Source organism: Heptranchias perlo, chromosome 18 (assembly GCF_035084215.1).
Source record: "Heptranchias perlo isolate sHepPer1 chromosome 18, sHepPer1.hap1, whole genome shotgun sequence".
NCBI lineage: Eukaryota > Metazoa > Chordata > Chondrichthyes > Hexanchiformes > Hexanchidae > Heptranchias > Heptranchias perlo.
Genome location: NC_090342.1, coordinates 39434645 through 39462097, shown reverse-complemented (window position 1 = coordinate 39462097; position 27453 = coordinate 39434645). Strand labels below are relative to the sequence as shown.

General features: G+C 37.7%; 2 protein-coding genes across 6 annotated transcripts in view; one reads left to right on the top strand and one right to left on the bottom strand.

Annotated features, from left to right (window-relative positions):
* Positions 1-16900, top strand: part of LOC137334782 (dynamin-1-like protein) — a 49881-nt gene extending 32981 nt beyond the window's left edge. The window contains exons 12-19 of one of the 2 annotated variants that reach the window (XM_067999749.1): positions 401-490; positions 3346-3438; positions 6036-6092; positions 6772-6849; positions 9374-9553; positions 10141-10250; positions 11964-12123; positions 13019-16900. In XM_067999749.1, coding sequence (XP_067855850.1) covers positions 401-490; positions 3346-3438; positions 6036-6092; positions 6772-6849; positions 9374-9553; positions 10141-10250; positions 11964-12123; positions 13019-13075 — 825 coding nt within the window. In that variant the 3' untranslated portion in view covers positions 13076-16900. The remainder of the gene's footprint in view (positions 1-400; positions 491-3345; positions 3439-6035; positions 6093-6771; positions 6850-9373; positions 9554-10140; positions 10251-11963; positions 12124-13018) is intronic. The other variant, XM_067999750.1, reaches the window with a different exon arrangement.
* Positions 16901-19926: 3026 nt separating this feature from the next.
* The window catches only part of pparab (peroxisome proliferator-activated receptor alpha b), a 135289-nt gene continuing 127762 nt past the window's right edge, over positions 19927-27453 (bottom strand). For all 4 annotated transcript variants that reach the window (XM_067999746.1, XM_067999745.1, XM_067999747.1 and 1 more), the window contains one exon: positions 19927-26777. In XM_067999746.1, the coding sequence (XP_067855847.1) occupies positions 26530-26777 (248 nt within the window). In that variant the 3' untranslated portion in view covers positions 19927-26529. The remainder of the gene's footprint in view (positions 26778-27453) is intronic.

Sequence of the window (27453 nt, the reverse complement as noted above, 5' to 3'; positions counted from 1 at the left end):
GAAGATTTCCTCGGGAGGAGCTGACTTGAGTTATCCTTTTGGTGTCATTGACTGGTTACCTGAATGTCAGTTCAGGAGACTTTTGTTGAGAAATGGTAAATGTTACTAAGAAAAACAATGTAGCAAAACTATCAATCCTAAATATACCCATTAAATTTTTGCTACTCAGGCAGGATGTGTTTTTCATCAACTTATAACTGAAGAACACAAAAAAATTGTTGAATATGATTGGTTTTGGATATTTGTAATGCCCCAGACCCAGTTAGTTCAACCAATTGGCTGACATTAATCTGTTCAGCAGAACTGATCTTTGGCCATTATTTTATATGGAATGATGAATTCTCCTGTATTCAGTCTGAAAGTAGAACTTCTGATGCTGTATTTTGTGTTCCTTCTTTAGGAGTTGCTCCGTTTTCCAAAACTCCATGATGCCATAGTAGAGGTTGTGACATCACTGTTGCGCAAGAGATTACCTGTTACTAATGATATGGTAAGCCCCTACGACACACATCGTAACATCTGCATGCAGATTTGTACTAAGGAAGACTCAGTGTAAATGATTTGAAACATATGAGTTCGCTCTCATCACTTTTGCTCATTGTTAATTTTTTCTTTCTGTGATACCTCAGTACTTGTATCTGGTTGAAAATCTTCTAGTTTACAGTAAAACATTGAAAACCAAAGGGAAATTCATTGTAGGGGTATGAGTCATCTAAAGATCTACAGAAATTGGCCAGCCCCAGGTTGGGATTGGGGGGAGGGGCAGCATAATGGTTCAGTAACTTGGGGTGCAAGGAGGTAGGTTCGCCCGCAATAAGCGTTACTGATCTTGGTTATGCCCTAATGGGGAAATGCCAAGTGTAGGCCATGTACTTTCTTACAGGCAAGAAGGGAAAAATCAAAGAAAGTGGTTTTATACTGTGGTTTTATACTGTAGAATCTAGGTCATTCTGTGGCAGAAGCTGGAGTAGTCCTCCCAGAAGGGATCTGACACACTGTAGTGGCAATGAAGGTCAAAAAAATGTCTTTGAGAGAGGAATTGGTTGCTAGAGTTGTTAATTGGGCTATGTAAAATTATTTTTCAGTGTTTCAGATATGTTTTGAAAAGAAATTGCACAGACTTTCTTAGAAAAGCTGTTTTAAATTTTTGACTTTTTTCAAACTTAGTACTGTTGTTTCACGAAGGTAGCAGGGAATCTGCCATAATTTTAAAAGCCTTATGGGATTAAACTGGAATAAAACTATTAGTGAAATAATCTACAAATGCAATACTCAAATAATGAAGGCTGTTTGTGTTCTATTAAGTTTTCCATTTATCATCTGTTGAGAGTAATAAACACAAATAAATTCCATTAGCATTTTTAGTACCAATCCAAGCTTGTAAGAGGGAAGATTTCAGTATTTGTGGGGTTTTATACTGTGGACCCATGTTGATGAGCAATTAAACTGTGACAGGGCTTTTGAGTTTGCTCTGCAAGTAATGGGAAAACAATGGGCTTGTGACATCAGAATGAAACATGATGAACATCCAAAGCCAGGGATAATCAAGGACAGCCAGCATGGAATTGTTAAAGGCCAGTTGTGTTTGACAAATTTGGGAGGTTTTTCTGAAGAACTGACCGATTGTACAGGCAAAGAGAATGCAGTAAATGTAGGTATATGCAATTTCAGAAGGCAATTGATAAGGTCTCTCACAGGAGGTTTGTTATTAAAATTCAGGCTTATGCTATAAGAGGAAATGTAGTAACATGGATAGAAAGTTGGTTGACAGATAAGAAAGCAAGAGTTAAAGATTCATGGGTATTAAGATTGAAGAAGAATTGGAAATGGTGTACCTCCAGAGATCATTGTTGAATCCACTTTTGTTTTTGATATGCATAGATGATTGGGATCTGGGAATAGAGAGTACAATATCCAAATTTTCTGACAACACAGAAGTAGGAAACAGCAGGGAGCACTTTAATAGAATTCAGGAGGGCACAGACAGGCTAGTGGAATGGGCGGACAGGTGCCAGATATAATTTAATGCACTTTAGGGTCTTTTAAAATAGGAGCATAGAGTACATATGCAAAGAGGAAATTATAAATTTGCACTAGGCAGTAGTTAGGACAGAGTTGGACTACTTGTGTACAGTTTTTGGCACCCTGTTATAGAAAGAACATTAAAACTACAGAGACCACATAGCATAAATTTACTAGGGTGGTATTAAGAATGAAAAGCTACATTTATGAGAGGACACTTGAGAGACTGGAAATATTTCCATTGGAGCAGAGATGGGCTAAGGAATTTAATAGAGGTTTTTAAAATTATAAATGATTTTGATGGGATGAATAGGAAATGACTATTTCGTCTGTTGGGGGAATCAGTGACCAGGATTTATTTGTTCTTGAGGTGTGGGAAATGGTGGCAAGGCTGCATTTATTGCCCATTCCTAGTTGCCTTAAGAAGATGGCAATGAGCTTTCTCCTTTAACACGCTGAAGGTGCTTTCATAATAGTATTAGGTAGGTAAATCTGAGATTTTGACCCAGTGACGATGAAAGAACAGCAATATATGTCCAAGTTAGGATGGTGTGTGACTTGGAGTGGAACTTGAAGGTGATGGTGTTTGCATGATCGTGCTGCTCTTGTGTTGCACAGTGGTAGAGGTTGCAGGGCTGCAAGGTAATGTCATTGAGTATTAGGAGAGAGTTCAAAGAAATTCCTTTCTACAGAGAATTGTTAGCGCATGGTACACTTAGCTATAGGGAGCAATTGAAACAGAGATCGTTGCAACTTTTAAGGAAAAACTGGATAAACATTTGAAGAAGAGGAGTATAGGCAGTAGGTAAGTAGAACAAGAGGTCTAGTTTTGGACTGCACTAGCAAAGAGCTAGCATAGACACGATTAGCTGACTGACCTCTTTTGTGTGTTTATAAACTTCTGTGATTCTATATTGCCGTATTGGAGCTTTAAAAGTTTTATATATATATATAGATGTCACCATCAGTTAATTGGCTTGCACCCTGCATATATGTGTGTGCATTTATATTGGGTACAAACTTGCTAGCATGTACTGTTGATAAAAGTATGCTGTGCATCTTTATATCATGTTACTTGTGTGACTGACTCTTTCATTTTTGTAAATATTTGTAAAATTATGAGCACTTTACAATGTTTTTGATATAATTGGGGAAGTAGAGATGTTGAAGCCTTATGGAAGGACATGAATGACTTTCAAGATTATTTGGCTCCAAAGACACAAGCAAACAGTAGATTTAACCTGGGCTTGGTACGACTGATACCATCTAGCTTATTCATCTCAGTCTTTGCTATTTAAAAGTCTTTTAATTAATTTCTTCAAGGTTCACAATTTGGTAGCCATTGAGCTTGCATACATCAATACAAAGCACCCTGACTTTGCAGATGCCTGTGGTGTTTTGAACAGTAACATAGAGGTAAGATTTATGCATCAAGTTTGTAAAATTATGATTACTGCATATGCTTTCTCATTTTCCAATCCTGAATGTATAATCTGTCACAGTGTTGATAAAAATGATGTCATGTTATATTCTGTAAGTATTTGCAATATTTTATAGGGAAATAGCAAAAATATATACTCCTACAAAAACATTTTTAATTAACAGTTCATTAAAACCCAGGGATAAGAATGGGTGGTCCATAGGCAATGGTTCTTTGTAATGTGTTACTGTCCAAGCATTTCCCTTGGTGGTGGTAAGATCTAAGACATTAATTAAAATCAGCCTGGCATAGAAGGGATTTGAACCAGCAGTGTATAAGTATGCTAAGCAAACATTACTCATTAGGGCAATCACTCATGTTTGTTTAAAAATGTAATTTATTTTGATATGTCACTCCAAAACAAATATGCAAAAATAAGAATGATCAATATTTGGGAATAAGTTAGAAGACTAATGGAATCAAAGTTATGTCTTAAACGATGAAAACCCAGACAGCAGAGTATGGTCTTAAACTCCTCTAACTTTATTTAATTTTTAAAATTAGAAATAATGTTTTGGCATGAATTATTTTTCCCCTTAGATATTTCTGAGCAAGTTTACCTATTTATGCTGAATGGTGGGCACTTTTGTTCTTGGTATTAAGTGGTATTCTCAGTCAGAGAGGCCAAGAAATGGCAGTGACTGGGGGTATAAAGAGGTGATTTTCTGAGATTTCATTTTTTTTAGATTTCAAGGTCCTCTGTTGGACCACATTTTTTTCAGCTATTGACCTTGGAGTACTTAATGCTGACTCTTGGTGCCCAAAATGGAAAAGTGATTTTTTTTTTAGCACTGAACCCTCAACTTGATGACCACAAGAGGTTAATTAATACTGTATTGCAAAACCGTTCTGTGACCTCATTAATATTATGGCATATATTTTGACTATTACAGCAAACTACAACATAGGCTTATATATATTCTTGCCTATAAAGCAACCCACATTAAAGATGATACTTTCCAGCTGAAAAACACTTCAAACAGTAAGCAAGATGATGGCAGGGATGGGAAACTATGGTTATGAAAGAGACTTGAGGTACCAGGATTATTTCTACTGAAGCAAAGAAGGCTGAGTCATTTAACAGGTTTTTAAAATATTGAGGAGTTATGATAGTCTTTCCCTAGTCACTCTATTTCCTCTGGTTGGGATGTCTTTAATGAGGGGGGTGTCATCAATTTGATGCGAAGAGCGATGTTAGAAAAAATTTCTTTACACATGGAGTTGTTGGAGCATAGAATGCTTTGCCACAGGGAGTGATTGAGGCAAAGTCCATTGTATCTTTTAAGGGAAAATTGGATAAGTATTTGAAGCAGAGGAAAATGCAGGGCTATGGGGAGAGAGCAGGGCAGTGGGATTAGCTTTGGATTGCTCTAGAAAAGAGCTGGCACAGACATGGTTGGCTGAATGGACACCTTCTGTGCTCTAAGGTTCTATGGTTCTACCCCTACCTGCATCAAATTTAAATTTAAATTGCTATCCTGTAGAAGCTGTCATTACAACACAAAGTTCTCCCTCTGCAGTGCCAGTATTCTGCCCCTTCTGGTTGCTGGTCTCCTGCACAGCCAACTCTGGCTCTCAATCTCCTACATGCCTCTCTAATTTCCAATCTACCATTGCCTCTCTTGTTCTCTGTCTCCCACTCACCTGTCTCTGGCTTCCAGTCTCGCAAACCGAGCAGCAAACGCACATGAAAATCACATTCAGTGCTTTCTGTAGAGTTGCCAATAAGTCACCGAGGCTCCTCGGAGAAACAAACTTCAAATGAATTTTCCACGCTTTGCTGCCACTTCATGTCAGCACAACCATGGAGACAAAGAGAAGTGATTATGACATAGGGAATCCAAAATTGATGAGTGAAGCACTGCCACTATAGAGTCTGGTCCAGCTCAGGAACAGAGGAATGATCAACAGTACCATTTACTGCTGTAACATGCGTATGAGACAACTCTTTCTCCCCCCCCACCCCCCCCAACACCCAAACACTGAATTAAATTTCTACTCTTATCCATAACCATGACAGTGAAAATGTGACTGAGTCACGGACAAATTAGATAAATAAAAGCAAGAAAAGAATTGAGAAAGGGAGAAAGTATTTATTTTGCATGCTGAGTGGCGACTGTTACCCATTGGCACCCACCGAAATGTTAGCAGGTAACCAGATCTAGATTCAGCTAATTTTCTGACTGTGATGGTGTGACGTATTGGAGCACCATTGCAGGCCATCAGAGTTCCTGATATCAGGATTGGGGAGACACTGAATGGGAGCCAGATGCTTTTCCACTGGACAAGGGGAAATTGGAGTGGAGTTGTTTCTGGGCTACTGTCATGCACTGGCTGGCAGCCATCTCAGCGTGGCTCTGTAAGAGACCTGGGAGTAAGTTGTTCACCTACCCTGTCTTCGGTAGTTGGTGCATTTGTCTAGGGGTACAAAAATAGAGGGTCTTTACTCATAAATCAAAAAAGTTTAATTTTAACTTCAAAAAAAATTTTGACTTTTGTATTTACAGAATGTGATGGGTTTCTGTTTTCTCAGGAACAAAGGCGTAACAGGTTAGCAAGGGAGCCGCCCTCTGCTCTATCTCGAGATAAGGTGAGATTTGAGGGAAATTGAAGCAAGGTAAATACTCAATGGCATATTGTGTTGGTGCAATCATGTCCTGCATCATAGGGTAATAGAATGCAAGTTCAACCACTCTGCTGTGCATGGCAAATTCCTCACTATTGGGGAGGCAGGGAGGGGGGACAACAAATGGACATGAGGCATAGACAGATACAAAGGAAAAAATAGAAGGCAAGTTAGTCCACCCAATCGTGCTTGTTTATTGGCACCTGCTTAAACGAGTGTTAACAGAGACCTGACATGAACGTTACCAGAAAATTGTGCAGGCAGCAAAGGCAATTAAGAAGTATAAAAACATACTTCATGGATGGCATGGAAGCCAGAAGGGAAGAAGACCGCTAAACTACTTTGTTTTGTCCTTTTTAATGCAATAACTGTGATTTGGAAGTGATGAAAATATTGAATTTCTTGCCAATTATTGACTAGGATTGTAGGCATGGGAGCATTTGTCCAGTAAATAGCTTGATGTTTTCAGTGTTTATCCATAGTTTTTCTGAAAAAGGGATGGACTTGCAAGAATGCCAGTAATGCTTTATGAACTAGGCATAAATGTTTTATTTAGAGCTATACCTTTACTAGAAGAAAATAGTTATTTTACTTATTCATCTTTCAACATTTTTCTTTTCCTGCTTTTCTTTACACGCTGCAGTCTTCTAAAGCTCCCAGTGCTATGTCAGCTCCTTCCCAGGAAGCTTCTGCTGTTGCTTCTGCTGAGTTTGAGGGAAAGGTTGGTCATCTATCTGCTACATGCTTTATTGTGGCTCCATGTTTTATCATAAACTGATAGTGGCTCCAATTTGTCCTTCATGTGTTGAAAATCCTTTCCAGCTTTTGCAGTACCTACATGTGCTTTGATGTCAGTTTTGTGAAAGGAGACGACCGGTCAGTGACCATATACACGTATATAAGGTAGTAAACAATATAGAAAAAGTAAACCCTAAAATCTGGGATCGAGGGACTGAGATAACATGGGCCGAGTGGCTGTCTTCATTTGTATCTATCTTGTACACTTTAGTTTATGGATTTATTATATAGACAGCAGCATTAGGAAACTTGGCATATATCAATCATCAGTAAAGTGATGGAAGGTGTCGTCAACAGTGCTATCCAGCGGCACTTATTCACCAATAGCCTGCTCACTGATGCTCAGTTTGGGTTCCGCCAGGACCACTCGGCTCCAGACCTCATTACAGCTTGGTCCAAACATGGATAAAAGAGCTGAATTCCAGAGGTGAGGTGAGAGTGACAGCCCTTGACATCAAGGCAGCATTTAACTGAGTGTGGCATCAAGGAGCCCTAGTAAAATTGAAGTCAATGGGAATCGGGGAAAACTCTCCATTGGCTGGAATCATACCTAGCACAAAGGAAGATGGTACTCGTTGTTGGAGGCCAATCATCTCAGCCCCAGGACATCACTGCAGGAGTTCCTCAGTGCAGTTTCCTAGGCCCAACCATCTTCAGCTGCTTCATCAATGACCTTCCCTCCATCGTAAGGTCAGAAATGGGGATGTTTGCTGATGATTGCTCAGTGTTCAGTTCCATTCGCAATCCCTCAGATAATGAAGCAGTCCGTGCCCGCATGCAGCAAGACCTGGACAACATCCAGGCTTGGTCTCATAAGTGGCAAGTAACATTCGTGCCAGGCAATGACCATCTCCAACAAGAGAGAGTCTAACCACCTCCCCATGACATTCAACGGCATTACTATTGCCGAATCCCCCACCATCAACATCCTGGGGGTCACCATTGACCAGAAACTTAACTGGACCAGCCATATAAATACTGTGGCTACAAGAGCAGGTCAGAGGATGGGTATTCTGTGACGAGTGACTCACCACCTGACTCCCCAACGCCTTTCCACCATGTACAAGGCACAAGTTAGGAGTGTGATGCAATACTCTCCACTTGCCTGGATGAGTGCAGCTCCAACAACACCCAAGAAGCTCGACACATCCAGTACAAAACACCCGGCTTGATTGGCACCCTATCCACCACCTTAAACATTCACTCCCTCCACCATCGGCGCACAGTGGCTGCAGTGTGTACCATCCACAGGGTGCACTGCAGCAACTCACCAAGGCTTCTTCGACAGCACCTCCCAACTCGCGACCTCTACCACCTAGAAGGACAAGGGCGGCAGGCACATGGGAACAACACCACCTGCACGTTCCCCTCCAAGTCACACACCATCCTCACTTGGAAATATATCGCCATTCCTTCATCATCGCTGGGTCAAAATCCTGGAACTCCCTTCCTAACATCACTGTGGCAGAACCTTCACCACATGGACTGCAGCGGTTCAAGAAGGCGGCTCACCACCACCTTCTCAAGAGCGATTAGGGATTGGCAATAAATGCTGGCCTTGCCAGCGATGCCCACATCCCATGAATGAATTAAGAAAAACCTATAGAGAAGGCCTTAATAAAGTGGATGATTTAAAAGCAGGATTAAGACTTAAAGTCACAAGATCTCTCTGTTCCTAATATGACTACATTTCCTACCTAATACCTCTGATACTCAATACACATATGCAGGAGAATGTGGTATATTGTCAAATTTACTGTCAGCAATTATAGAAACAAAATATTACCATTACCACTTCAGTTACAGAAAGCAATATTATTAAAGAAAAGCCTCAACAAGGAGATTGGCAGAAGGAGGTTGTGATGTTAGGTGAAGTTTGATGTCACGTTGGTAATCTCCCTTTTTTGTAATGAGTTTTGTAAGCACCTTCTATATAAATGATGAGAAAAGGCACAGCACCTCACTTCTGCGATAATAGTGATATGCATCGGCGAAATCATATTAAAATGGAATTTCATTCTTTCAGGGCACTGTAAAATATAGTGTACACTGATTTTAAAAGCTGACCATTGACTTTGATTTGGGGTATAGTATCCTGAGTATGTGCTGCTATTTGGGCATGCTGCATGGCAGTAAACAAAACTGATATTTGACAGTAGGACAAGTTACATTGGTGATGGAGGAACTAGTATTTATTTCTCTAACATCTCGGATACATATTGAGGATTCTGTTACCTGTCAAATGGTTCAAATGTTGCACTCCTCCCTTGTATGCTTGTGTGTGTGCAATTGTCCAGCTTTTGCACTGTATATACTGCTTGTAAGCTTTCAGAAATACATAACAGTTGTTTAAGGAATTGAAGTTAAAGTAAAAAGGCTGAACACATTGAGTAATGGCTTTATTATTGCTGCTGTTACCACTCCCCCCCCCCCCCCCCCCCCCCCAGGTTTCAGGTAAAGAAGTTCAGATACAGAATGGGAATCAGGATGGAGCAACAACTGGAAGCTGGAGAGGAATGTTGAAAGCATCTACATCAAAGCCAGATGAAGGATCATCAGAAGAAAAGCCTAAGCACCTTGCTCCTGGCAGTCCTCACAGGGGACCATCGATAAATTTCCTTGATGTGGTAGGTTGTAACTCTGTTTCCAGTCATTCTCTGTTCCTTGGGTAACACGGTCGTTCTAAAATGTGATCATTTTGACACTGTAATGGGTTCTGCTTGCTCTTCAATATCTAAAGCACCAACATTTCTCTGTTAATTCCTTTCAATCTTGTCTGCCTTCATTCATCGTCTCTTTTTGACCAGTTCTCCTTGTGCATCAGCTCCTGTCTGTGGGAACACGCTGGAAAATTCTGATGACAGATCTTGTCAGAAGTATATTTCTTGCAAAGCAATACTGCTAACAAATGTTGAAAAGTCACCCTGGGAGATATGAGACTTATTCAGGATAGGGAGCAGATTTATAAAAAGGGAAAAAGTGGCAGCATTATTAATCCTAGCATTTTACTGGAAAACAGAACTAAAATATCTCTATTCTCACTTTTGTTTTTCCTTGTACCAGTGATTAGTAGATTTTAAAAAATAATTTGCTCCATCTCTCAGAATGCTACAGTAATGTCCAGTAAACAATGGAAGCAAGTGTATTTATTTTTTATAGTGTGCGTCGTGTTGTAGATAACATTTAATAATTAAAGTGGACGTCCTCTTCACAGCGTGTTCCTGTCTCGCGTAAACTTTCAGCACGGGAGCAGCGAGATTGTGAAGTAATTGAACGATTGATCAAGTCCTATTTTCTGATTGTGAGAAAAAACATCCAGGACAGGTAAGTTTCTGTAATAAATGGGTACTCTTCTCTACAGTTCCAGGTTGACAACATTGAAATTTCCAGCACCATCTTTTTAAACTAGTGATAAATGTTTTTATATGAAGGTCTCCATTTTTTTGTTTGACTAAATTTTTTGCTTTTACGCTACTTGCAATCTTTTATTTTTGCAGCAACAACTAACTTTAAGGAAATATTCTCTGCTGAAGATTTTGATTCCTTGCTTTGGATATAGTTCTACAACTGCTAATCACCCTCCAGGACCTCACTTGGCTGGCCATTCTTCATGTGTGAGCCTAGACAGGTTTTGCCAGGCTGATGCATTGGAGGGGGCATCACACCTGATCCTGTAGTCATGACATCCAAGCATATGCATCTTCAGCAGGGTTTGCTGGATCGTGATCAGGAATAGGAACCCAGAGATACTGAGGCAAATTATAGTTCCCTTCTGCTAATCTGACTGAGATTGGGTGGCTCAGCAATGACCGTGCAGTGAACATGGGACCTTCCTGATCTGTGCAGCTCAGCTTTTCACTGCTATAACAAACTGAGCTAACAGGAGACTTCTTAAATATTAAAGTCATCTACAACTGTCCCACAGATTACACATAATGATAGATTGTTGTATGTCATATTTGTATATATATATATATATATATATATTTATCACTCCTAAATTATTCCTTCCTGATTAGTTTTTGGTGCAGGCCAATTTATTTTCTAAATGACCTTATTTACACAGCTGCGTTATGGAACCCTGTATAGATTCAGTTTTGGCTATTAAGCTGTAATGGTGATGGCCCAGTGAATCCCATTGGAGTGCTTCCATTCATTAATATTGTTATCTCTGTGGCCGGATTGTTGAAACAGATTGAAGCCAGTACATTTTTTTAAAACCCTGCTGAGTATTTGTTAAAACATAGCATTATTATTGGCGATTTAAGTATTATTGATGTGACACTGAGTTATTGAGCTTGAACTGAGTGGTGCAGTGGATTGCACACTCTCACCTAAGGGATTTAGGTTCAAATCCAGCCCTGAAAAATGGGCTGGAGGTCTCATCAAATTAATTGGAGCTTACTCTGCATTTAGCTGTGCTGAAATTGGTCTGGGAATGCTTGATGTTGACGGAGTGAGTGAAGTAGGAAACTTTGTTTCTCAGCACTGACACTCTTCACCCAAAATGTGCAAAGAAAGTTAATAATCTGAAAGATCAATTACATGGGCAACAGTTTAAAGGGATGTGCTTTGATAGGATCTCCTTTGGCTTTGTGTCCCCACAACTTCTGTTTCACACTTTTAGCCCTTAAAATGGGCATCCTGCAAAGTTCTTGTAAATTGGGTTACACATAAAATTTTATTAGTGTTCAGACCAGTTTTTAGCAAGTCATTCCTGCTACGATTATGTTATTGTTCCCTGTAAGGTGACCTCTAAATCAAAGCTCGAGAAGCTGGATAGAAATAAACATTTTGGACGTTGTTATATTTTTAAAAACTTGAACATTGTATTTGCAGTATCTAAATGTATATTGAAAGCAGCGATCATCTCTCACTTTACTAGATAATCGAGTATTTCTCAGTTGAGTTAATATAAGCTAAAGTACAATTATTAGGTGCCTGTTTAGTTGCTGTGCATATATTTCCATGTAATTTGTCAGCAAAAATAACCCTATCATTGAAAGTATCTTGGCTAAGTTCTTCTGCTGTTCATAGTGTGCCAAAGGCTGTGATGAATTTCCTAGTCAATTATGTGAAGGACAATCTCCAAAGTGAACTGGTTGGTCAACTGTACAAGTCAATGCTGCTGGAAGACCTTCTTACTGAGTCAGAGGACATGGCCCAGCGCAGGAAGGAGGCTGCAGACATGCTAAAGGTAATAATTGTGTAATTTAAAAGATGTTATTAATACCACAAAATGGAGCCTGTCATAACACAAGTTCATAACAAATGGTATAACCCAACCGCAATTCCCCCCCAAAAAAATTCCAAAATGCTTTGTAAGCTGTCACTGTATTGTAGTTAAAATGCAAAGTAGGATCAAAATAATTTACTCATATACTTAGTAAGTATCCTTAGTTGTGTCTGTTTTTTAAAATACAATATTTTAGAATTGTTCCCCTCATCCCTGAACCATGTATTATCCTTGGCCAGATGAGGCAGTCTTGTAGGCTTCTATGAAAGTTGTTCTTTTTTTTCAAATAAGAAAGGTAAACTGCTATGAAGAGTATGTGCTCCTCTTGGTGCCTTCCCATGATGACATGGCTGAAATCTGGGACTCACTCTAGGGAAGCATGTACATGAACCAACATTCTGCCACTCTGGAATAACAAATCAAATCTGCACTATCATACCCTTATGTAGTAGTTCTTACATTTCTATTTTATTGGTAAACTGCTGAGACAAACAGGGTGAGGCACACTTAAAAAAAACTTCAAGACTGAGATGAGGAGGAATTCCTTCACGCAGAGGGTTGTGAATCTTTGGAATTCTCTACCCTAGAGGGCAGTGGATGCTGAGTCATTGAATATATTCAAGGCTGAGAGGGATAGATTTTTGGACTCTAGGGGAATCGAGGGATAAGGGGATCGGGCAGGAAAGTGGAGTTGAGATCGAAGATCAGCCATGATCTGACTGAATGGTGGAGCAGGCTCAAGGGGCCATATGGCCTACTCCTGCTCCTATTTCTTATGTTCTTATAGAAAAAATCACTAACTGTCAACCCAACTATGTATAGAAACTGACCCTAAATTATTCTTTTCCCCAAACAGGCCTTACAACGAGCCAGCCAGGTTATAGCAGAAATACGGGAAACACATCTGTGGTGAACGTGTTGGCCATATAGCCTAGAGTTCCCTTGGATGGATACATCAATTACTTGAATGCTGCTGAATTGAAAAATGCACTGTTTATTTGCTTATTGTGTAAAAATTGTATTTATGAACTGTCAGCTATGGTACTGAAAAGGAAACTACAGAAACCTAATGCCATAAATCTTGAGCCCTTTATGTAGTATTTCCTACTGAGCTTGTGTAATATTTGCTTAAAGTTCTGTGGTGGTAGAAAACACATTGTAAGTTTAAATTGGAAAATAGAAATCTTCGGAATCACAAAATCCACTGATCTTGCCTCCATTCCAGCTTTTTGACTTCTCTGTAATGTTTTCTCACTATGTAGACAATGATATCCCATTAAGTTCATACAGTCCAAAAGTCCTTAAAACAAATATTTTTTTTGCATTTGCCATTTTTGCCTATGAAACACTTGAAGTCACTACTTAATCTGCAGATGGGTCCCATTAGGTGCATGAAAGATCTTTTTTACTTATTTCTAAATGTCCGTATTGTTAAGAGCAAAGGACCAAATGTCAGCGTATAAAAATTTCTACCTAGTCTGCACAAGCTACAACCCTGCAGATTTAGTAAATACTACTATCTTTCCTGCCATTTGTTCATGAGGCAGGACAAATTATGGGAGAGATGGAGGCTCTGGGCCGAGGCAGTAAGCAGAAGCTAAGGCCTGTCACAGCAGGAGAAGCAGGGAGCAAGTAGCAGGAAAGGCTGATCCTGATTCTGAGAGGCCCAAGGAGGAAGTGGCAGGAAACCTTCCAGCAGGCTTTATGCAGGTAAATTAGGACTTGCCTCTTTATTATTGTATCTCTACTGGGCTGGGTGTGGAGATTGAAGCAGGGAACTGTTTGAAAGTTATGTCTTGGAGAAATATTTTTCTTAAGAAATTAGAAACATGCAACTAATGAGAGTGCAGACATGATGTAAGATTTTATGATATAGATACATGTAAAAAGGAACTTGCTGTTCCAGCATTCAATGAGTGTATTACAAAAGTACAAGGATCAACTGTACCCTGCTCCCCAAATCAAGCCAGAAGTAACTGCTGATGCTATTTTTTTTGTAGCTGGTTTACCAGACTTGAGCTGCCATTTTTGGGTCACCGGTGATGCAAAGTACATTTGTTGATATAAAAGGACATTAGATCTCTCATTGCATTAGGTCATTAAGTGTCCTCTATATAATCACTTAGTACAGTATATGTGTGGAACACTCTGTTATTTTGCTATTTGCTATTTTGTAATTTAACATTCAGTAAGGATTATTATACTTCAGATTTGACTTACTACTTTTAGAGAAAATCCTTTGGTACAATTTCCCCTGATTTCATTCATTCTTATTCCCCCCCCCCCCTCCTAACAAAATGAAGAAATAAAAAATTTGATACAAATATCAAAAGTCAAGGAATCAACCAATGCCATTCCAGGCTCTGGGGCTGTTGGGATAGTTCCCAGTTCCTACTAGTGATCTGATTAGCAGGAGCATGTACTGTGTGCTGGAAGTGAGCACTTGTAACGTCAATTTTTTTAAGAGCACCTAATAGCTGGTCTGGCAGAGTCCTGGCTGCTCTTTGTATTATTGGTATAAGAGCAAGAAGACAATTAATAATCCATAGACTTACTGTTGATAACTCATCCCCTGAAACTACTTGTAAGGAACTGATGGTTACAGAGGATGAAAAATTGGTGTGAGAATAAGGGACTGAGTTAAGTAAACTAAAAGGCATTCAAGAAGTAAAAATGGTGACAGCATCTAATCTTAGAACAACAAGGGACAACGAGTGACAGAATGGTGATACTTAAAGCTAAACATGATATCTGTATTATGAAGAGAGTCTGTGGAGCTTGACTGAAAGCCATCAGCTGCTGTACTGCAAATAAGAATTCAGTTGGATCTGAGAAATATGTACGGTGCAGGCTTTTAACCAAGATTGAAATTCGGAACAGAACAAGGATTTGTTTTTTTTTTACAATCGGCTCACTTAGAAATAAAAATTTCCAGTTATCAGGAAAGTTTGTCTCCAGATTGTGGGGTTAAAAGGTTTAACCTGAAGGATCACTAAGATTGAGTGGTATGATGCATATATTGGTTTTGCATGTTGTGATTTACAGATTATATGATAGATTCAGTTAATGGTGCTTGAGTTAGTTTTGCAGTATTATGTAGTGATTATTCAAATTAGTGGGTTAATCCATTGTTATCCTCCTAATAAACATAATTGGGTGTCAAACAGGAAAATAAGGTACAACATTTAAGTAGTGAGCTAAATTTGAAACTATAATTAATACTCTTAATGATTAAAATATAATTCACTTTCTTGGAAGAATTAAATTCAGAAACATTATTTTCCATACATTTTTTTTCCTCTATCTCTAATTCAGTAGAGAGCTGGTCTCCAACAGACCATTATTCTGTGTTGTTTTACAATTAGTTATGAGATTAGTGACATATGGCAGTTGTAGTGTACCATCTTTACCATTAAAGATAGTGCCGATTGAGACCATTCAGGGGTGGTGATGGTAGAAAGTATCTATTCCACCTGGGATTGTGTTCTTGACGATATTGGCTGCAAGACCCAAGCAGATTTGTTGTACAGTGCTTTTGCATTGTCTTTACTTCCTACTCTAGAGAATATTACTTAAAACCAAGTGGAAGAAAACGAGAGCACAGAACACATTTTTCTTGTTTGCTGTTTTCTTCTATCGTAGCATTATTTTCAAGACCACTGGTTTTCACAGAAAAAGTGGACAGAATCATAGAATGAAATACTTAAAACATCAGAGTCCAACACAATAAAATAATTTGACTTATTCAGTCACTGCAAACAATGTCCTTTTTCCAACATTGCAGCTAATTTTGACCCAATGTCCACAAAAACCACTTTCAGCAAGATTTGCTGGACAAAACTCAGCGGTGCTGAACTTAATTGTTGGCTGAAATCAACTAAATAAGCACAGAGCAGGGATTGAAGCTGGGATCTTCCTGTGCTTATAGCTCAGCTATTCACTGGCTGAACTCAGCCATGCAATTGTATTTTAGCACACAGGCTGGAGGAACTGAGTGGTGTTGGTGTCTATGGAAGTCTATCATGACGACCAAATGAACAGTATTCATTAGGAATCATTTCAAGCAATCTCAGTGTGTTAATTAATCACATACATTGTGTGGTCCTAATGCTTCACAGTAATATTTCATCACTTCCATTTGTGAATCTAATGTCTGCTTTTAGGTTTTGATAGAATACACATTGGGTAAAAAGTTTCCAGCTCACTCACATCAAGCATTATATGGCTCAAGTTGGTGTCATTTCATTAACCTGTATGCACTTACAGTAAACTGTAAACCATCATTCCAGAGGGGCGTTGATAACGAAGGAGCTAGTATTGGTCAGCCTAGCATCTCATGGTTACCATATAAATTTCAAGAATAAAATAGATCCTGTTCAAAACATTGACCATTTATGCTTTCTGTATGGTACATGTACTGGACTACCTCTAGTCATATCCAATTTCTTTAAGACCCACAAACTGAATAAATTTGAATTATCATTGGTAAAGATTAGTATATATTGAGTGTGATATCCATCTCTTGGACTTGCAAAGACGCTACTCAGTTAAATTGTTGCTCATAAGGTTTCACTGAAAGAGAAAGTTAACACAACAGGACTTGATAACGGTAGAATTGTACATTGTAGAAAGCGTTACAATTCAGATGGATTTCGTTTGATACCTTATAAAAACGTACTTATTCTCTATTCGAACACAAACTATAGCCACATTATTAAAAAAAATTATTGCAATTAAATGAATATAATGTACTTTTTTCAAAGTCACAATTCAAATGATATTTTAATTTTTTTTAGCATGAAATTAATACTTTGCATAATTCAATGTGTAAAAAAACAAGTTTGAATTAAACTGTAATCACTAAAATAGAATATGCAGTCAAAACATGGCTTCAGGATGACCATCGTAGTCAGATACAGCTGACATATTTATCCAAATTTGTTAAACAGAATCACCACTGCTGAGCTAAAGCCCTATATGAATTGCAAGTACAGAAGGATGAAGGGTGAATGCACAATTTGTTGAACCGCAGAATAACCATTTAGGACCCATAATCACTCGCAAACTAATACTTTTTCATGTTCAATTTATAATAGTCCAGTCTATATATGTGTATACATAGACGTAAGTAAGCAGATACGCATATGCATGTGTTTACATTATATACACTCATCTGTATAGACATACATGCATAAGCATATACACATACGTAATGTGCATCCATATATATCTATGCACAAATGCAGATACTTATGTTTATATAGGTATTTGTGAATGCATCGGGTTGCGTATTTAAATACGTTTTTGTATATAGATGTGTGGATGTACAGCTATATGCTTTTACATATGAGTATATATACAAACACCCTTAATACATCAATTCATGTACGTATATATGGCCACATGTATGCATATATATAATATACATGGACCTTTATATCTACATATACACATTTATATACATATATAAACATGTATGCATAACACATATCCTTACATATACATATATAGCTAACATCAATATTCATATATGCATATATGTATATAAACGCATATGCATTCACATATACACATATGTAAATGTTTATATAGACATGTGCAAATATATACACATTCATAGGTATATGCACATTTAGATCTACTCATAGGCACACCCAAACACATTTGCATTTATAATGCATACACTGCCATATATGTATGGATTATATATATATATATATGTGTGTATGTCGGTGTGTGTGGGATTATGAGTGAAACCAGTACAAATGGACACCTGCAAAAAACAGACACTTACTGGCAGGCTCAAATAACTTACATTGTAATAGATACAAGCTGCACATTGCAACCATGGACATGCGCAAATAGTGAACTCCCGCCAGCCTTCGACGCACCACGTCCACGTACAACAAGGAGGGCCTGAAATTGCAGTGGTGGGGGTGGGCGTTGCCCTGAAATTGCGGGGGTGGGTGGTGCGCGCGCGGCGGTGGTGGGGCAGAGCGTCTGAAATCACAGGGGGCTCAAGTTGGGGGGAGGGAGGGGGGTGGGGGAAGAGGGAAATTGGGCATTAGGGTCTGCGGGAGAGAGACTGGGGCATGGCAGCTGGGCGGCAAGATGGAGCGAACGGTTGCCCCCTTTTCCCTGCTCTCGGTTTCTTCTCATCGCCTGCTCATGGGAGACCTCCTGGTTCTTGGAACTTCTCTCAAGAGCTGCTGGTACAAACCCACAAATTAAGATTCTCAACTATAGGGGACCCAAACTTTATAAGGTAAATCTAATAACATTTGGCGAAGTCATGTGAACAGATGTCATATAATCTGATAGCACATGGTCAGATGTCATGTGGTCAAACCTCCAGGAATGCCTCCAGCCAAAGTTGGCAACCCTATGCCACCAGTACATCAGGTACTGATGAGCTGCTAACAGCCCCCTACCCATTCCCCAGCACTTCAAACATTAGCAGCTGCAGAACACGGAGGGAGTGGGTCCCGGAGAGGGGTCTGTTGGACATTAATTCCCCCAACTTGCCTGGGATCTCCCAGGCACTCCAGCCCTACAGAAGCCACCACTCACTGTGCAGGCTGCCAATGTAGTAGATCCCAGGATCAGGACATCCTTCCCTCAATGGAACAGGGCCCCAGGATGGCAATGAACTGGGAAACGCAACAAACAGAAAATGAACTGAAGTCAGATCCTGCTGGCAGCACTCCAGAATTAGGCACGATCCCAGGTGAGAGGAAAAAAAACTCAGGAGTGCTGCAGGACATACAGCCAATCCTGGGATATTTGGCTCATCCGGTTTACTGCACATACAATGACCATTTTAAAAATAAGGACACCTGCAAATAAAGGACACCTGATGCAAGTCCCTTAGGTAACCCTAATTTAAGGGTTTCATTGTACATACTGTATATACATACTTACACATATAAATATACACTTGTATACACCTGCACACATAAGTATGTGCATATGCATATATAATGCACACACGCACATATACAGATATATATATATGTATATATACACACATGCATGTATACACACACATATATGCATGCATATACTTACATATATAGCTGGCATATGCATAGCTATATACACATGTCTATCCATATACACACACACAGATTATATATATATTTTAGACATATATATGTGTGTCAATATACACATAGCTATATGTATGTATATGTGCATATTACACAGTGTGCATGTCACGAGGTACTGTGTTTATTTGAATATCAGTGTAGGTCCAATTGCTCAGATTCCCAAAATTAGCAGCAGGGAGTTCAGTCAATGGAATTTTGTTTTACAGAAATAAATTAATATAATTATAACAAGAAATGTTTGATAGAATACTAGTGTGAGTCTACATTTAAGATGAGAATTGTAACAAACTAGAGTTAGAAAACTAGCTTTAGAAAAATACTGTTTTCTCTGGCAATAAGAAAGTTCTCCTAACTGTTGTTTGAAAACTGATCCTTTTAAAATTTATATACAGTAGACAAAAATTGCATAGTGATTTTTTGAGCCAAATGGTCAGGTAGACATTTTGGATGTGTTCCAAGTCCTGCTTTGTTCTTGTACCAATAAGGGTACTTGCTGACTAACATATGCAGTTCAGTAACACTCTTGGGTGGCCCTAGAAGTATTAGATTAGCAGTTTTCCATATCACAAACCTTAAGGCATGGCAGCTACTGATATGATTTATTTTAATTCTGTTGATTCTGAAGCTTCCATAAATAACAACATGATGCATTCCATGTGTTCGTGAAAATCTGTTTATTGTTTTTAGAGACAAAAAGGTACAAACATTTCTTGATCCAAAGATACATTCATTAAAGGGTTTACAGCATAATTTTGATCTGTATATACACTAACTCTCTCTCGCACACACACAAACACACACAATTACAGCTCAAAGGTACATCTCAATCTAGTTTCGACGTTAAAGCGCTATCCCTTATTTCTAAGTTACACAGAAAACAACATCCCAATACAAATTTTATAATGAAAACAGGATAAATTTCACCATTTACGAGATCTACTATCAAATCTATCCTGATAATCATCTTATTTGGCAGCATTCCCCATGCAATTTCCATGCTCTGCAATACGTTGTTAAATAGATCTCTGCACAAACAAGTATAAATTCATTGCTCAATATATTTCATGATAAAGTGCAAAATTAGCTTATACTGTTCTCGTTAAGATTTCTATGCCATTGCAAGGCTTTCAACAGCATCCATCTATGTTTACACACCTTCTGAAAGTATTTGATTCAACCTGAGGCAAGAAACTACTTAGACTCACAATATATCAATTTTTGTTCCAACTTTTTGAAATTTGACTTTTTTTTAAGTTAGTGAAATGCATTGGAGACCTCTGCAATTGAAGTATAGAAATAAACCTCCTTCAGTTGTCTGTGTTCACAATTCTGGCATTTGAAAATTATATTGACTAGTATCTCAAATAGAAGAGAAATAATCTGTTTGAAGGGTAGACTAATGGCTGATTTTGGAGGCCATGCAATGGGATCTATACATGACTTCCTGTTTTTGCATCACTGAGCAAAAGTAACCAAGTTTACATTGCAATATATTACCAAATATATTACCATTTATGTAGGGATATACCACTGTGAAGGAAACCAAGTACAGATCTATCCAAGTACCTAAATGTCAGCATAAATGTGTGCAACACAGTCAAACATCCAGACCTGAAACTCAAATCCAAGTCAGGTCATGATGGAACTCAACATTCAGTTAGGGCCTTTCGATTTTTCTCTAATACCAGAGCTTCTACCTAAAATGTTCTTTTAAAAGTGACATGAGACACTTATCCATTATGCACCAAATAGCTTGGTAACGTTCCAAAAAATATTTTAACACATGCCTTCCTGTCACATGATATTGTAACACCTTTAGCAACTTGTTCATAAAGCCTGCATCAATCTCCTTCCTGCTATATGACACAATATACTGGTAAATTCAACAACTACTATTTTTCTACAGAGATAAAAAAATGAAAAGGAACATTTATAAATTGGCAACACAAAAATTACTAAACAAAAACATTGTAAATAGCACGTATAACAATCAGAAGTGCATTTAAAGTGTATAACTCAGTCTCAAGAGTTCTGATAAAACTTTAGATCTCAGATTTTGCTGCTGGAATATGAGAGATCATTAGAACAATTTACTTGGGTTAGACTTTGTTGAACACTCCTAACTATCCATTAAATGCCACTCATGCTTGCGATGTTCATGCATTATGTAAGAGAAAATAGGTACAAAACCACATCATAATCAAAAGTGGACATTGCTTCTTCATCATAATCTAATGAAGGTGGCACTATCAGATTTAGTGCTGTATATAGGATACTGGTGGACACTATTTTGGTACCTGAATAGTTACCTCGTTATGCAATGGAAGCACTCTCAGACTTTAGTATTTCTTAACAATTTCTATAATTTCACTACTTTTGCAACATATTTATTAGCAGCAGCAATTTAAAAGACTGCTATAGAGTTAACAGTCTCATCCATGAATTGAACACATTGTTATATTGAAAATAGGCATAAGGATAGAGGGAAAGGCATAAAGGTTGGCACACTGCATTACAAAAATAAACTCTTAAAACTCTCAAATAAATTCAATCAAAATCTGATCAGTAGAACAGGTAAATTAGGGTGTTGAGTGCTACTTGACTTGTACAAAACATACTTACCCTACTATAATCAAACTTCAAGTATAATTATCTCACTAGCATGGTGAAGGGCATCATTATCACTCTCCTGTTTCTGTGATGCTCCTCAATAGGAATCCAGTAGTTTTACTGGGTTTTCCAGTGGTTTTACATGCAATTGAATCCGCTTTGGCACAGTGGGCTAATTGATTTGCCAATACTCCATGTTTTTTAAATTACAGCTATCAATCTGAAAGCAGATGATGAGCTCCAATGCAATGCACATCAAATAATTACTAATCCCTGCCTCTTTTATTGTACCTGAGATCCTTAGAACTAAGATAGTATTTGGAGACCAAGACTGGATACTATTAAGAACTTACATACAGGAACACCAAGGGATGCTTGGGTACAAGAAATTAGTGATTGTGCCGTGTTAGCCATATATGTACAAACAAGCACATCATTTGTATTGGTTTAGTTAGTCCAACTTCAGAATCACTGTATTATGTATTTGTTCATCACATTTCTTCAGAGCTGGTAAAATACAGTTGTCTAAACTTACTACCGGATTCATCTAACAAACTCTAACTCTTCATAATAAGCAGGCTTAATACATATTCCCTTTCCCTTTAAAAATAAAAAAATACATCAATGCATTTATCTGCAAAAATGAAAATGTACAGTAGACACAGTAAAAATGTACTATCCAAAAGACAGGAAAGACTACGAAATTTTTGTTTTTGATTTTGACACTTGAGTGTGAATCAATCAGAAATGCTCAAACCTAAAATAATTATGTAACTTCAAGTATATTAAAAGACTAATTTTCTGATCTGATGAGAAATAGCATCTTTTTTTTAAAAAATTAATTAAATTAAAAATGAAGGTGGTGGGTAAGTCTTGAAATTAGGAGTGAGAATGTGGCATACGTATTAAATGGCAACACATTTGAGTAACAGCAGGATTTTGGTGGCTAGGTTGTTAAAACAGCTGGTTCAGTGTTCGCAGGTGGTTAAAAAAAATTAAATGATGAGATGTATAATTAATGGTGTGACCGTTGAAGAAGGTGATGTTGAAGTTGTACCTGGCCTTGGTGAGGCTGCGTCTGGAGCACTGTTCAGTTTCGATCTCCATATTACATAATGGCTGTAGAATTCTTGGAAGGCATTCAGGGAAGGTCCACAACACAGATAGGGATAAAGGAACAGGAGCAGGCCATTTAGCCCCTCGTGCCTATTCCGCCATTCAAAGAGATCATGGCTGATCTGTGACTTAACTCCATATACCTGCCATAGTCCCATATCCCTTAATACCTTTGGTTAACAAAAATCTATCAATCTCAGATTTAAAATTAACAATTGAGCTAGCATCAACTGCCGTTTGCAGGAGAGTGCCAAACTTTTACCATCCTTTGCGTGTGGAAGTGTTTCCTAACTTTACTCCTGAAAGTTCTGGCTCTAATCTTTAGGCTATGTCCCCTAGTCCTAGACTCCCCAACCAGCAGAAATAGTTTTTCTCTGTCTACCCTATCAGTTCCCCTTAATATCTTGAAAACTCATGAATCATGAATTTAGAGGACTAAGTTATGAGGGAAGATTCTCAATCCTGGGACTTTACGCCCTGGGGAGCAGGAGGATGATGAAAGGTCTGATAGAGGTCTTTAAGATTTTTATGATAGAGGTCTTTAAAATTTCCATGGATATGTAGAATTTAGATCCAGGAAAATTCTTCCAGAAAAGATTTGTGTACAAAGGGACACAAATTAAAGCGTGTCAAAAGAAAATAGGAAATTTAGGTAATATGTTCAAGTAAGAGGGTTATAGAATTATGGAATACATTACTAGCAGAAACAAGACAGAAAACATGAGGTTTTTTTTTTAAAAGTGCTGGATAAATACCTATTAGAAAAAGGGAAAGAACAAGTGGTAGTCTTTTGCCGTCCAAAATATTATTATAGTTACATATAAACTCCCTTTCAGTACTGAACTTAAACTCTGTAGAATATATGAAAGACATCTGCTGTGTTAAATCCAAATATTAGAATTCAAAAGGATAATGGAAAATAAAATATGTTTTGAAAAATTAGCTACTGTATTGTTGCAGGAGTCAAAAGGATAAGACTAGGAATTGTAAATTTAATAAATTAATTCACCAATTTGTCCTGGAAATAAAAGTGTACCAAATAAACAAAATAGGAGATGCAATATTGTTACGCTGGATTTATCCTTTTCTGACATCATATATTTCCACAGTCCTTCGCCTCACCAAGTTTATAGATATTTCACAATCCACACACAATTTCAGTCTCAATTTCCTATATTTGTTTGAGAGTCACTTTATGTAAGAAAGGAATGTCCTTGTACAAAACCCTTAAAGGACTCATAAAAAAAATTGTGTATTTCAACAAAAAGCATTACACAATCTATGTACAATGTCACAAAAGTTTTAGTAGAAAAATACAATTCTATGCAACTGACACACAAGGTCGAGTTACGGCATACAAGAGTTAAGATAGTGCTCAAGCCCCAAACATGAAGGCGGATTAGTTCTGTTTTGAGAGAAAAGGCATTTGGTAGTACCATTCAATTTTCTACATAATATACAAGCATACGATTGATCATTTTATACATTCTTAGTATATTATTATTGCTGATTAATTATGCATTGATATTGGCCACAGTAAGTGGAAAAATCCACTAGTCCCACAGTTTTTCTAGTTATTTTATATCTAATCATCAGCATGGGGAAAATATCCAGCAGTCATGAAGTAACTAGTAAGCAAGAAAGGTAAGGCATTCATCACGCCATAGAATGTTTTAACTATAGGTCCCTGATGAGGGCAAAATCTGGCCTACAGTATCTTCAGCTATGGAATAGGCTCCCAATACCTGCATAAACATTGTAACTCTCAGACAGCCATTCTACAAAAACCTTAATTAGTGATATTTTGAACTATTATACAAAATAAAAACATGGAAGATTCTCTGTGGCCACTTGCTATTTAATAATATTAGTTTTAACATTTGATTCTCACAGGGAAATCCCATTCATTTTAATGGGAATTCCCCTTACCCTACCTTGCAAAAGGATAAAATTTGCTTTACAATTATTGAAAAAGTATCTTCATATCAAAGTGTTAAAGCTAAATTTCAAATCTGACCAACATTTTCTGATTGTTTCATTCCAATTAAGAAAATCTATCTTTAATCACAGCCTTTGTTCTTGTTAAGTGCAAAAACAATTTTGAACTATTTGAGTCTGAAATAAGCACTTAACTTTCAAAATTCCTATGGGGCTTGCCAAATCTGCAAATGCAGGAGCCAGAAGATTGTAAGGGAAGGCATCTTTGACAGTTTACTCATGAATAAGTTTTGGTATGCACTCTCAAAAGCACAGATTACAGATTAGTGTGCTGCATCTACCTGAAGTCATCCACAACCAATAAGCACTGCAGGCTACATTGTTCACTGCTCTTTTGTATTTCATGTTGGAATTTATTTTTGTTTGTAATTCTAATTAGGATTCAACATCCTTCTTCCCACTATCCTCTTTAAAACAGTAGAGATATGACAGAACTGAGCTCTGCCCAATCTTGTAAATTATCTTCCAAATGAGAATCTCCTCACTCTCAAGATTAAAGCAGCATTCTCACTTATTTCAATCTGAGGTTGAACACCATAACCCCTTCCAACTTGCTCCTTATGAATTGGTTTCATAGTTATTTTGTTCCATAGGCTTTAAGTAATACCTAAAACCTTAACAAAGTGGAAAATAAACTGATTCTTTTTTAGGAGGTAGGGGAATGGAGAAATATTGAAATTTTATTAATGATTTCATTAAAGCATAATTTGCAATTATGGGTCAGCTAGCCAGTCTATTTGCTATTCCTCAATTGGTTGTTAGTGGGTCTGCATTTTCTTTAATGGTTGGGTTACAAGAATTGTACAATAGTAATAAAGATCCCATTTTCTGCTCAGAAATTTTACCCATTTTGAGTAGTGGTTTTTCCCTTTTTCTGTGCAAAGTATACAATAGATTACATCAATTATTTAAAATCGTGCAGGGCTTAAAACTTACTTTGGTAAATTTCTGGCAGCAAGCATTATGAGCTGCATAACTTGAATTATTGAATGTAAAATTGTAAGAAAATCATCAAACCTTTGAAAGCAAGAGGTTGCATGAAATACCAGTAGACTTTTTCACACTGTGGATTATTATGAGTGCAATGATGAACTCTTACGGATTAATTCACTTATGGGAAATTGATCCATTCATAGTTTAATTTTTTAGTAAACTATTAGATTTACATCTTATGTTAGAAAGCAATCAAATCGCTTCATTATTTTGGGCCCTGAAAAGTTGCCAATTGAGCAAGTCGAATAAGCTGAATCAAAGGTATGGTTTAGTCACAAACAAAATAAAAAACTGCATTATTTCAATTATATATTGGATTAGCAAACCAATTTATGTCAAAATATGTGGCAAATTTGATCAGATGTCATACAGTATGTTGTCTCACAGGGCACAACCCTCAGCCAATCATGTTAAGCAAACCTGAGAGAAGCACTGTGTAAATAACAATTATTGACTAATAAGTAATCCTTGCACTCTTAATTATTCTTAGTGATGCTCTGTGATTTATAACCTCTGATATTGGTGACAGCTTGCATTAGTGTTAGTACATATCCCTGTAAATTTCCTGTAGAAGTGGATGTAGAAAAGTGTCTGCTTCAGTCTTTTTGATCTTCTGGACAAGTTGAGCATGCTCTGTAACCAGCTGGCGGAGGTCAGCCATCTTCTGGAGGAGTTTGGGAAATAGGTAGATGGCATCAGGATGGTTGTTGCGCAGATGGACGCGAAGGGCTTGAACAATGCTCTCCTGCATCTGTTCAATCTGTGATACATTAACCAGACCTGGTCGATCTATTAAAAAAAAATTGAAGTGTTTAATGCTAGACATCCTGGATTTTATTTTTATAAACTATGGGGTAGAGTTTCTGCTTGGTTACACTAGTAATATCAGCGCAATCCAGGCAGAATCATCCGAACGAGCGTAAAAGATCAGGGAATTTTAAATGTGAGTTATGCCCAAAACCGTGCTTTCCACGATCTTTTATGCTGGTTTAAGATTTAATTTGCCCGGATCAGGCCCCGCCCACAAAACTGGCCACACCTCCAGGTCGAAATTGCAAGACTCTGCCAATTAGGGAAGGCTCTTCAAATGATGCTCTTTTTCTTGGGTGCAGAGGCACTAGTAGGCAAGTTTTAAAAGTTTTTTCATATCAAAAAATATTTAATTTACTAAGAAACTGACTAGTGTACACCAACAAAACTATTAAATGGTTCAGTATAGTTTTTTAAAGTCATTTTCAAGTTATTCACCAGGTGGAGGTGTGATCATTTATTAAAATGCTTATTTTTAGTGATAAACCCATTTTCAGCCACATTGATAAAACTGCACCATGTTACCACTCTTAAATACATCAAAGAATACATTTTAATGGAAAGAAAGAAACAATTACATGCTATTACGCTGCCCAATTGTGCTGATTCATTGAAGATTTTACTTTTGTAATTATGCAAATGAATTTTATCAGAA